The sequence below is a fragment of the Zeugodacus cucurbitae genome, chromosome 6, assembly GCF_028554725.1.
Source record: "Zeugodacus cucurbitae isolate PBARC_wt_2022May chromosome 6, idZeuCucr1.2, whole genome shotgun sequence".
In the NCBI taxonomy this organism is placed as follows: domain Eukaryota; kingdom Metazoa; phylum Arthropoda; class Insecta; order Diptera; family Tephritidae; genus Zeugodacus; species Zeugodacus cucurbitae.
This window is the reverse complement of record NC_071671.1, coordinates 64,921,723-64,934,241: the sequence shown is the minus strand read 5'-3', so window position 1 is coordinate 64,934,241 and position 12,519 is coordinate 64,921,723. Positions and strand designations below refer to the sequence as shown.

General features: G+C 34.2%; 1 protein-coding gene across 1 annotated transcript in view; it reads left to right on the top strand.

The window, feature by feature from the left end:
- Window positions 1–367: 367 nt before the first annotated feature.
- The window catches only part of LOC105211624 (uncharacterized), a 131,185-nt gene continuing 119,033 nt past the window's right edge, over window positions 368–12,519 (top strand). The window contains exons 1-2 of the mRNA XM_011183149.3: window positions 368–1,037; window positions 5,578–7,587. Of these exons, the coding sequence (XP_011181451.1) occupies window positions 7,503–7,587 (85 nt within the window). The 5' untranslated portion in view covers window positions 368–1,037; window positions 5,578–7,502. The remainder of the gene's footprint in view (window positions 1,038–5,577; window positions 7,588–12,519) is intronic.

The following is a 12,519-nucleotide window of genomic DNA, read 5'->3' as shown; positions in this document are numbered from 1 at the left end:
TACAACGACCTTTAGTACTATTTTGCGTCCGCTACTTTCATATTTCGTCGCTCCCATGCGTAAACTAATCATTACGCTCATCAACTCGGCTACTCGCTGCTGTCAACGCCATTACCATTGCCCAGCCTGCGTCATGCTGCAACAACAAAGCTAAAAAAACGTACAACAAAAACAATAATAAATATGTGCTGCCATTTTGCAGCTTTCAGGCCGTTTTGCTTTGCATTCCTGCGAGCGAATGCGAAACGACGACTACAGTCCATCGTCCGTCGGCGCTCGTAGTAAAGACTCGCGTAACGAAAATTAGCGCCGCTCGTTACTTTCGACACAGCAATCGTGGTTAAACGTTGCCAACACTTAGCTAGCTAGTCAATATTGTATGCTGACGCTCGTCGACGGCTTCGATGCTTCGCACGCGTAACTGCCGTGCGCCATTCAGTTACTGTTCGACCGTACGCGTGACGGGTGTGTTTGAGCGCATCGAACGAAGCGAGTAGAAAACTGTGAAACAGCAGCGCGTAGCGCATAGCCGAGCAGCATATACAAAGTGACTGTGTGCATGTGTAGAAGTGCGTTGAAAAGCTTTGTATTAGCTTAGGTGATTAACATAATTGCGACCAGCTGCTGGACGGCTGCTGTGTTACGCGTGAAAAAAAAAAACAAAAAAAAATTCAAAAGAAATATATTGAAAAAGAAAATAGAAATAAAATTGAATTCTCTGAAAATTATAAAAAGTGATGCGGCGTCGCAATTGTGCGCCCCTTACAGTCGCCGCAAACAATTCACATTAGTTAAACAATAAAAATAGCAGCTTGTATGCGTATGGATGTCTGAAGGATTACTCGTAAATTCCATTTAATTTATATGCCTTTAAATGCCACTGTGTAAAGCGAATAAATATATGTGCAAAAAAATAATAATAAACAGCAGCAACAACAAGAACAACACACACAAACATAAATAAATAGCTGCCACGGTGAAATCTACAGCTTCCTGCGGAAGTCATTACGTTTGCGTCTGAGCTGCTGAATGCGCAAGTGAGTGTGCTTATTTTCTGCTTATTTATTTTTATGTGACTACCTTCACACACACACACACAGATATACACCGCGACATTTGAATGCTTAGCAAAGCAACATTTATGTTTCCGCATTTCCGGCACACAAACGCACACACACACACACAGGCATAGCGTTGCATATATGAATAGGTTACTCAACTACTACACAGCCAGTAAGCAGTGTAAGTTGTGCTGCCATGGCGTATGAGTGACATTTTGTTCTGCTTCTATGACATGTCGCGGCGTACGTCGCGTCTATTTACTTATTTTGTTGCTACATAATTTTTGCATTTTTTGCATTCCCCTCATTCCCACTACGTGTATTTGCACGACTTCCTTAACTTAACTTTGTTTTGTTTTGTTTTCATTTGGCAAGTTATTTGCTTGGCTCTTAGACGCATGCTGAGCCAGCTGCCTTGCGGCAATCACTTAGAGAGTTCGTCAAATAAACGTGGTGTACACATATTGCAGGGCTGAATTGGCTGAAGATTCTTGTTTTGTTTTTGTTGCTGTAAGGTTTAGATTTTTTTTCTTCCAAATTTGGAAAAAGCGGCATTTCTTGATTTCTAGGACGTTGCGTCTTACAACTTCGCTATCGAACCTACAATAATTTTAGATCTTTTATATGAGTATCTTATTTATATGACCTCTGTGAGTCTGTTATTTTAATTTATTATTAAAAAATATATTTTTAATGTAAAAATTTTATTTTTATTCATTAACCTTAAATCTCAAGAATATCAAGTTCTCTTCCCTGGAAGACTTCAAATCTTAGAAAATATCAAAAATAGTTCTGAGTAAAATTAAATGTAATCAAAAACAGACATTTTTGATATTAACCTTTTTGTTGCCTCTATGTATAAATCATTTATTACAATTTATATATATTAGTTAGGTAAACATGAGGTCATATACGAAAGTATCCTTTTAAATAAAATACAAATCTTAGAGAACTTAACTCTAATTCTGAGAATTTCCCAACTTATATTATCTGTCACCTTTACCTTGCTTTATCTTTTAAAACTAGAATATATATATACTATATACAACTACATAAACACTCCTTTAAGCGACCTAAATGCGACCTTATGCTACTTCGGTTCTTTCCTTTCTTCCATTGCTTCCTTTGCGACCACCCCACACATATTTGCTTTTTAAATATTACATATTAGCTCTTATACTACAGTCTTCTTAGACTGCGATAACCTAAACTAGCATGCGCCAGCAACACATATCCTTTAATGCCATGTACCCCAGCTTAAGTGCGCATATGTATGTGTCGGCAGCCACGAAAGACCCTAACTGCCAGTCCCCTGCATCTCAACTATGCTCATTTGTGCGCCACCATTGTGAGCGCAAATGCTAAATGGCCGCTGGGATTGTGTGTCGCACGAATTACTAACTGCCTACGCCAACACAAACGCACTTATGCACACATAGTAGTAGTAGTTGTAGTAGTAGTCATTTGGTAGTGCAATATTGCCACAGCTTTGCTTGGCGCTTCAATTATCAAGTGAGTTATATATTGTGCTTATTTGCTTTAGGGTCGCCAGCAGCGGCAAAATGTTAATAAGTTTATAAGTCACTTGATAGTAGCAGCAACAAAGCACACTTTCGTGACATTACGACTTGCCTTTTGCACCTTTCTTAACTTCATAGTGCTACGCTGCGTATACGTAACTTATTAAAGTCAGGTATTACTGCTTTAGTCTTTGATTTCTTGTAATGCGAAAGATGCTTTGTGTTGTTAATAAAAGCATCTTAGTTGCCAAAAGGGGTTTAGTATTTTTTTCTATAAGCCAAATTACCGTTAGTTGACAGTCTCTCTTACTCTATGCCTTGTAAGAGGAAAAATATTTCCACTAAAGCAAGCAGACAGTAATTTTCATAACCGAAATTAGTCCTTCACTTCCTTAAAGTTCATTGTGCGCCATTTTCGGTTTCGCTACTTTTGCCGTCCAACTGCGCTCCTCAGTTTGGCCAATTTATTTATTCAATGTGCTCTTTCAAACTGCTACTCTAATTTTTTTTATTTTTTTTCGCTCGCCCACTACTCAACGGAAATTTATGCGTCTGCTACTGTCACTATCTCATACTTTGTTTGCTGCGTTTCAACTTTTCAACTGCTCCTGCCGCTGATCTTCAACTTGCGCATATATTTTCTCTGTTCTGCTCTGCTTTTTTTCTGCTTTCATTACAGTTATTTCTACTTGAAGTACTTTGCAGATTGGATTTTTGCCAAAGTGAAGCGTGTAAGCTGGCACTGCGTGGCAGTTGACCGGGTTATTTGAATATTAACAGTGCTATATGTACGCTCACTACTTACTAAGAATTTCTTCCATAATACAAGCTTGTGTGTGTGTGTGTTTGTGTCGCAAATCTCCTTATGGTTATCGTAATGCTTTGCATAACTGAAAGGCGAAAAAAAAATTAAGCAGCAATAGTTGCCGTTCTGCTCTCATAGGCGTTGGTCTTCAATAAAAGGCGCGATTTCAGCATAAATTTAAAATATAATTGAGTTACAAGCCGCCGTGCGCTGGCGAATTGGCTGTGATGCAAATTTTCTTTTAGCGCACGTATTGAGGGTTTTGCATTAAATATTCCATTTGTTGGCTGGTTGAGACATAAAGTGAAGGATGCTCGCATTGAGATTAACATTTTTGAAAGCAGACAGAGTACACCCAAAGTATCCAATTTTCTTATTCAACAACGAAAATATTTAAGTCAATTAAATTTTTGGATTTTTCTCATAATTATTTTAAATTTATATTTTGTTTATTAAAGCTTTTTTGAAAGTTAATGGGTTTTATATCTAAATCAAGGCTTTCCATTTGAATATTTTACTGGTATATATGTATAGTGTAAACATTTAATGACACCTTTCACTAGCTGTATTATATTTTCGTGAAGAAGCAGTTTATAGCTAAATAATTTCTGCTCAAACATCCTAAAAGCTGTACCTCTTTGGCTTTATAAATTTTATTATACCTATATTCCATCATTTCAGGCTTCAGTTTCTCCGGAATATCAAGAAAACTATGCGAAGAGAAGTTTTTATAGATTATATGTAATCCATTTAAACACTAGACAAAGAAGTCTTTAGGAGAGTTGGATTTGACGAACGACTGCAGAGTCCTAGATCCTCAATGGTATAATAAAAATTTATATAACAATGATCAAATTAATATCAGAATGAAAATAAAATAGAGAAAAAAGTGTACACTAGCCCCTAACTATCATTTGGAACTCTGGACTGACTTTTTATATCATGCAATAGTTTTTCAGTATAATAATTATCAGGTATACACCTCTTATGACCCTAGATTTAATTGTTGGCAATTTTATTTCAATGAAGCATAAAATCTAGTTAATTGTCTCATTGGCCAACTACTCGTTTACTAAATAATAACACTTTTTCAAAATTTTCTGCTGAAAAATTGGTTAAACTAAACTCGAAGAAACAAAAATGAAAATATTTGTATGGACATTAGCGATGTTTTGTTAACTATTTATTCAAAATATTTTCTTGAAATTAAAACAACACTTGTAGTTGTGATGGAGTTTGCCTGTATCATTCTCACCATCTCAAAAATTCCACGGTTTATTCAATTTTATATACGAGTAGGTCGAGAGAAATGAAGATATCTATTTCATTGTAGAATTTTTCCTTTTTTTCGGGTCCTTTTAAAAAGTCTCACATTTTGTAAATCTCTACTAATAATGAAAAAGCTTATTATTAGGTCTACAACTCTGCTTCTGCCGTTTTTTCTTTTGTAAATTTAAGTTTTTTTCAACTTCGATGAGCCTCAGCCGCACTTTTATTGGATTAAAAAAAAGCAAAATTTCCCGCAAATGTCGAGAATTCGGCTCAAAAATTGACATTTTCAGTTGAGAATAAGTTTGGGATGCACAAATGAAATTTTCTATAATATTATTTTAGTAGGTTAGGTTAGGTTAAAAGACAGATATGTACATTTACTGAAGATCTCACTTGGACAGTTATGAACACAAAGTGCCAGAAAAAAATCATAGTTCAGAAAGATCAACACGAATCGACAAAGCGCTGATTTGGCTAATGTCAATTCTAGTCAATTTGCTAAGTTCGCCGAAGGTGTGCATACCAAGGTGTTTCAACCTCAGTCGCTGGAGGAGGAAATGCTTAGATGATTCCAATTCACCTTCCTCCAAATCTCTTTCTATTCTTTTCATATTAGATATGAGCAAATGTTTGACAAGAATGTAAAAAAGAGAGCTGAAATCTAACTTGAACATGTCATAAAACCAAATAGATTTTTAGATAGTATATGAGCTAATATTTTCTCAGAAAATCATCAATAAATTATTTTAGCTCTATAATGTGGAATTATACTTTACTTACTACCAAATTATTTACAAAACGTACATTGATTTCGAAGAAAATTTTAGTTTCTCCATATTAAAGTATTTCTAAATTTATTACTATAAAAATATATATGATTTTTTCTCCATTAACCAATTCTAATTTTCTACTAATGCAGCTGAAACATGCCAGAACACAAAAAAAAATGTCGTGATTTGTGGCAAAATATTTCGAGAAGCTGAATAAATTTCACACATAAGCGACGATTGTCCCCAAGCGTAGCAGTAAATAATTGACAAATTGCAGCAGAAAACAAATCAGCAAATGGAAAAATTGTGCGCAAATTGCGAAAGTGTGTCAATTGCGCCATAAAGTATGCAACGCGCTGACTCAAATCAACACGCACACATACGTATACATATATGAAAAGCTAAATGCAAGCATTTGAGGATGATTCCCAAAGGTCAGTTAGAGTGAAATTGCGCGCGAAAAATTGGACTGATTAACAGTAAATGCAAATGCGTGCGTGTGCGTGTGTGTGGGTGCGTGGGTAAATTGAAATTGCTAAATTGTTAATGCACATTGCAGGCATATAAAATATAAGAGAAAAATAATAAACTTTGAAGAAAAAAAAATTAAAAAAATTTTAAAAGAATAAAAACAAAATTGCAAAAAATAAAAACAAAAAATATAAAATTGCATTGAGTTTGCAAAATGTGAGAACTTAAATATTTATTTTTTTGCGCTCTCCACAATCGCCAACTAAACGCCAAAACGTGTACGATGTGAAGTGAAAGCCCAAAGTGCGCGACAATCCCGAATAAAACGTTTGCAAATTATGCACAATTGCGCGCGAATTCAAATAACGGACAAAACGAGTAAGAAAAAACTGCAAAATTCTCGATTGTAAAAACAACAGCAAAAAACACTACCGTTGAAACCAAAAAATCTAGTTCAGTGAATTGTGAAAATGCTTTGGCAAGCAAAAACTAGTGAAATTCTGCTGACTGCAATGACTACACGCCATTGCAACAATAACAACAATAATAGCAACAACATTGTCGGGCTGCCATAGACATTGCGAGATCAGTACTCGGCACGCGTGCGTTTGTCTGTGTGCCAGCCGTGACATTTCTATGTACGTGTATACACAAGTGACTGCGACAGCAGAACGAGTATGCGTTTAGCATAAATAAAATATTTTCGATAATTTCGCATTGCATGAAATTTGAATGCGCCACAAACAGGTCGTACACACAGAGTTACAGCGGCGCATAAAACAATATTTGTTTGAGTGAAATTTGTTGTTGTGAATGTGAAACAGAACTGAAACTGACAGTGGCAACAACATTTCGAACAAGTGATAACGGCAAAAATTACATGAAAATTACAAAAAAAGAAATCAAAAATACTCTCGAGTGTATATGTAAAAGCAGCTGCCTAGCCTAGCTCATATGCTGCACGAGTGATTCATAGCATACACCGTTATAGCATATTTAACATGAGCATGTGTGCATATATTTGCACAAAAAATTAAGAAAAAAAATGCGTTGAAATGTAGCAGCTGCTGCTGAAACACTGAAACGCTGTCATTTGCTTATGTGTCTGCTATAGACTCGACATAGTCGTTGACATACAACTGATATAGAGCATTTACATAAGTACATGGCTAAAATTATCAGCATTAAAATTTCATTGGGAATATGAAAAATGCTAAAAAATTCGAAAAAATCTAAATAGTGTCAATGCCGTGAAAGTGAAAACAAATCGCTCCCTCGCCAACTAACACCCAAACGTTCTGCTTGACCTCAGCTGCGCATTATAAACCAAAAAGTTAGCTGTGAACTAAATAAACAAAACTGTAAATAACAAAAAGTTGAAAAAGTTCCGGATCAGCAGCAGCAGTGAAAGTCCAAGTGCAAGTTCAACAAAAGCTACAAATAATTGAGAACCTTGAAATTAAATTAATTTGCGAAAAAAGCGTCAACACTGCAATGTGTGTGTGCTGAGACAGCCAGTTTGGTAAATTGAATAGCGGCTAAGGCCACAAAAAAGCGGCGAATAGTTTAGCAATTAAAGTGAAATTAAACAGCAACAATCAACATGTTTCCGCAGCGTTGCCTCTGTGGCAACAACTTGCTGCGCATCACTATGATGGTGGTCTTCGGCTTGGCAAATCTAAATAATGGTAAGTGGAGAACTTGAGAATTATTTTTATTTTGTGCTTATTTATGCACGGAGATGAAGTATTTCAGCAGTTAAGTATTTCACACAAAAAGCGATTTAAGTTAAAAATTTCTAAATGTTTTTAACCTCGGAAAATCTTTTGTTGTAATATAGAATTATAAATATATAAATGTATATCATTCGAATAGACTAAGAAATTTTGAGCAAATAGATTTATTTTCAGAATATAATGATGAGTTATATTTTATTTAAACATTTAAAATGTCTACGGATTGCAGTAAAATTTTTGAAAAGATTTTTACGTTCTATAAAGCAATGATATTGTGCCTCTTATACTATAGCAAAGTAGTTTAAGCCCAGTTAGGAAATCTATTAAGTACGTGAATGTGCTGTTTAGTGTTAGAACAGCGCTAAGAAATTTATATTTGAAATTTAAATTTGCATTTTGCAATGAAATGTCAACCTTAACCTGTCCGCATCTTAAATTAAACAAAATATCTCCGAACCAGTATAAAAATTAACGACTCTTCCCTGAAGCCTATTGGATTTTTTTCTAAAGAAGGAAGATCCATATTTTTTAATATTACATAGTTTATTAAAAAACTTAACAATTCACTGTTTTTTAGAAAAAAAATGGTATTTTATTTTATTTATAGTAATACATATTCGCAGTATATTCAATATATTACTCATACGCACTGTAGCACACCAAATAGACAGAAATATTGTGAAAGAAAGATAAAGAAAATGAAGGAAAAATGTTGTATAAATTGCATTTGTTTACTTCTTTAATTTATAAAATCAAATTTTTGTCAACAGTTAATAGTAATCAGAATTTATTGAAGGCTTCAAAATGTCTCAAGAGATCAGCTAATCATATGACTTAACAGAGCTCTCCTTACAGTTTCAAATTAATATTTATAAATAATAATTATTATAGATTAATAGTTTATCTTAGTACAAATAATTTCAACGCAATAATTTCATTTATATCTTGTTTATCATCACATATCGCACCAGTCATATTTGATATATTACTCATACGCAGCGCCACACATCACAAATATTATTGTGTATAATGAAAAATATTATTGATAACAATTTCCATTACTTAAATAGAAATAGATAGAAAAGAAACTTAATTCAATAAGTAAATTCGACTTGATTATATAATTTAGGTAAAATTAGTTATCTCTAGTTGAGATAATGATCGGAGGAATAAAGAGAGTCATGTTTCCTAGAAAGTTGACTTTGATTTTTTCAAAAAGTACAATCTTATGATGGAACTCACTTGTTTTATTTGGAGAATTACATACGTAAAAGTTGCAATATTATTCAGAAAGTTCATGTTTACTTAAATCTGTGAGAAAGGTCAGCTTCTGACCATGTAAATAGATATCCCCCAGAAACTGTGGCGTTACAAGGCTGGTTAAGCCATCTTCTCCCTATTTTCACTGGTATCAAAAAGACATGAAAATACATGGCGAGGTTTTTCAACTGTTCTAAAAACTTATAAATATATAAATAAAGCTTAGGGGGTGTGTTGATTGGGTAAAGGTATGGTAACAAAATACTAATGTTAGAGTTAAGAAATAGTTAGAAAATTGTTTACAATTAATTCGAGTAGACAAGATAACATAGCTACATTATTAAGTTTTCTGGTTACGTATAAAATTTAATAGAATGATAGCTGTTAAGTCCTTCTAAGAAATTCTATGCTTTTGTCTACACCCTTCATATACATTTGTAGTATTTCAGATTAGATTTTTGTACATTTTTAAGTTAACACAACTTTCCAACTACTACGAAACAAGACTCAAATATAATTTCACAAAATAGCATATGTACTACATACTCTTACATAAGTAATTAGGAAAATTCAATTGAAACTAAATGCATCCGCATACCAACCTCTAATGCTATCCTTGATTAGACTAAAACATTTTATGGACGCTAGATAAAATGGCAGCTTTTGTGGTTAAGCTAATACATTTAACTGCCATATCTTAAACTCTTGCCATAAAAACAAAACAACAACAATTTGAAAGCGATGAGTAAACTATTTGAGCATAAATTCCCAGCAATTCCAAGTTGTGAACACTTTAAGTAATTAAATGCAATGGGAGCACACAATTACAACAACACCAATACAAATGCGTGTGATTATACACACATTTAGAAAATTTCTTTGGACTTTTTCTGGTGCTGAAAGTTTAGCATTTCAGGGTCATCCATACAAGCTGCTCATCCAATAAAGATAAGCTCGACAAAGAAAACCAAATTCGATGCGTAGTTACAAAGTAAAAGTGAAATTCTTGCTCGTTGTGAGCAGCTGAATGAAAGTTGCGAAATAAAAGTGATTGAAAAACGTGTCGTTGCGGCGCCAACTGTATCGATTCGGTTACCTTGAAGGTTAATGCTTTCAGCAAAATACATTTCGCCAGACACAAAGCAACAGCGGAAGCCAACAGACACAAGCACACAGCATAGAATTGTATAAGTGCCGTCGTGTAGGTGGCTGCTGGAGGATCATGGAGCGTCTAAATTTTCATGTCACTCAGACCGCTTTTGTGTCAGCTGTGACAGCACGCCCAACTATGCAGCTGCCAATAAAAGTCAAACTTCGTCGATGGAGTGATGGACGTGCAGAGCACTCACATACTCGTTGTCGGTGGTATGCTCTGGTATCAAGTTGAAAGAATTCGAAAAATACCAAATAAGTTGAATGATAGTGGAAATGTGCAAGAATTTTGTGCTTCGACATACACGTGCCGGCGTTGATATGGAAATTTGAAATTGAAGAATTTTAGAAAACTTGTGCTAAATTGAATACAACTACTTTGGAATGACGACAATATAAGTCATCTCTCATTCCAATTTTCATTCTTTCTTGCTTGCTTGCTACTTTTGAAATGACACTTGTTTATTTTATAAAGCAGCTAAGCTCTCTCATGCTTGAAGAATATGATCCAATTTTATAGTGAATGCTCGAACCGATTGAATACTAGTTTTAGTAAGCTCGGTATAAAATTTAAATGATGGGAAAAAACAAGCGATATATGTAGAGTTACCCCTTTTTTCAAAATCTTAAAAGCGTGGCGTCGCCCACTTATGGTTAAAAAACTATATCTCGACAGATTTCAGTGGTATTCGGTGCATACTGTTTTCTTAAGACCCTGATGACACGGATGTAAAATGGGCAATATCGGTTGAGAACAACACCTACTTCCCATCTAACTCAGTTTTGAATTCCATCTCATTCTTTCACTTTATAATACGAGGGCTGCTATATATATATTTCTGGCCTAATAATGAAAATAGGAATATTTATCAACGAAAATGGTTTTATTGTTTTTCAAAATATTATCCATCAAGATTTATACACTTATGCAATATCGAATGTATGCTGGTGGGAGAAATGCATAGGCATGCCTCTATCTGAAGGTATGTTACATGACGGTCTTGCATTATCAGTGCTCGTACGGCATCGATGTTTTCTGGCACAACGGCTGTTTTTGGACGACCTTCACGGAATTCATCTTTGAGCGAGCGTCGGCCACGATTGAATTCGTTGTAACAGTTTTTCACAGTGCCATAGGATGGTGCTTCATAGCCATACACAGATTTTAGTTCATCGATGCACTCTTGTCGCGATAATCCACGTCGAAAGTGGTGAAAAATGATCGCACGAAAATGTTCACGAGTTAATTCCATTTTTTGGCCGAGATGAAATTTTTAATTCCCTGTAAATAAAACAATTCACGATTAAATGACGAAGCGTTCTGAGTGATGTTATGCTAAAAAATGTCAAACTTTCCAATGGAAATGTCAGATTGCACCTGGTAACACTTAGTGTTGCCTAGGCCAGAAATATATATAGCAGCCCTAGTATCATCTAAGATACTATATGATGATTTTCGATATGCCGAATACATGTGTCAAATAGTGTGTTAGCTTACTTAAATTACATCAATAAATTGCGAGAGTATAAAAAGTTCGGTTACACCCGAACTCAGCCTTTCCTTACTAGTTATTATTATATCCAGGAAGGAAAAACACAATTTTAAAGGTTTGAATAAAATTTTATGAGATATGATTCTGACAAGAGTTACCACTTGTTTGGAAATTGATAAATCAATACAATTTGATTTAATAATTTCTGTAGTATTAGGTGAGTATGTAAATCTGAATCCTTTTATAAAAAAATTGCATTAAATAGAATTGAATTATTATATTTCTATTACTTTTCTACAAAATTATTTTTCTGTTTTTAAAATGAATTAAAATGTTTAATACTGGCAAAAAAATCAGTGAAATTTTGAGAGAGTATTCAAATTATTTTTATTTTCTAATATAAAATATATATATGTATATTTATCCATATCTTTATCAGAAACAGTTACATTTTGAATCTCTAAAAAACTTAATCCCAAAAATCGCAAACACTCATAAATCATATTATTATTGTTTTTAATATGAAAGACACACCCAACAAAGTTCCATTTCTCATTTTAGTTGCTAAAAATACAGAAGAGTCTTTTAGAACTACATGATTTATCGCTGAAAAGCAAAACTCAATTTTTGAAGCTTTCACATTTGTCCTCAACTGACAACCTGACACCTTCGACACACCTAAACACGCCAGACTACTTTGAAATTTACTGTCACAACATTTTAAGAAAGCACCTGACGCATATTTGTGCACTTTCGCAATAGTATAAGTCACAAATAATTTTAAGAAATACCATAAGATAAGAGCATAAAAGCAATAAAGAGAGTGCTAGTAATAAAGCTGACATAAACGAATCGTCAGTTTGCACGTACTTGCCTTGCCACATGCTGAATTTATGATTGTCAGTTACACATATTATCCAGCGCACCGTGTGTGTGGCGACGGGGCCAATGACATTTTCTAATTTTACAACAACAGCAA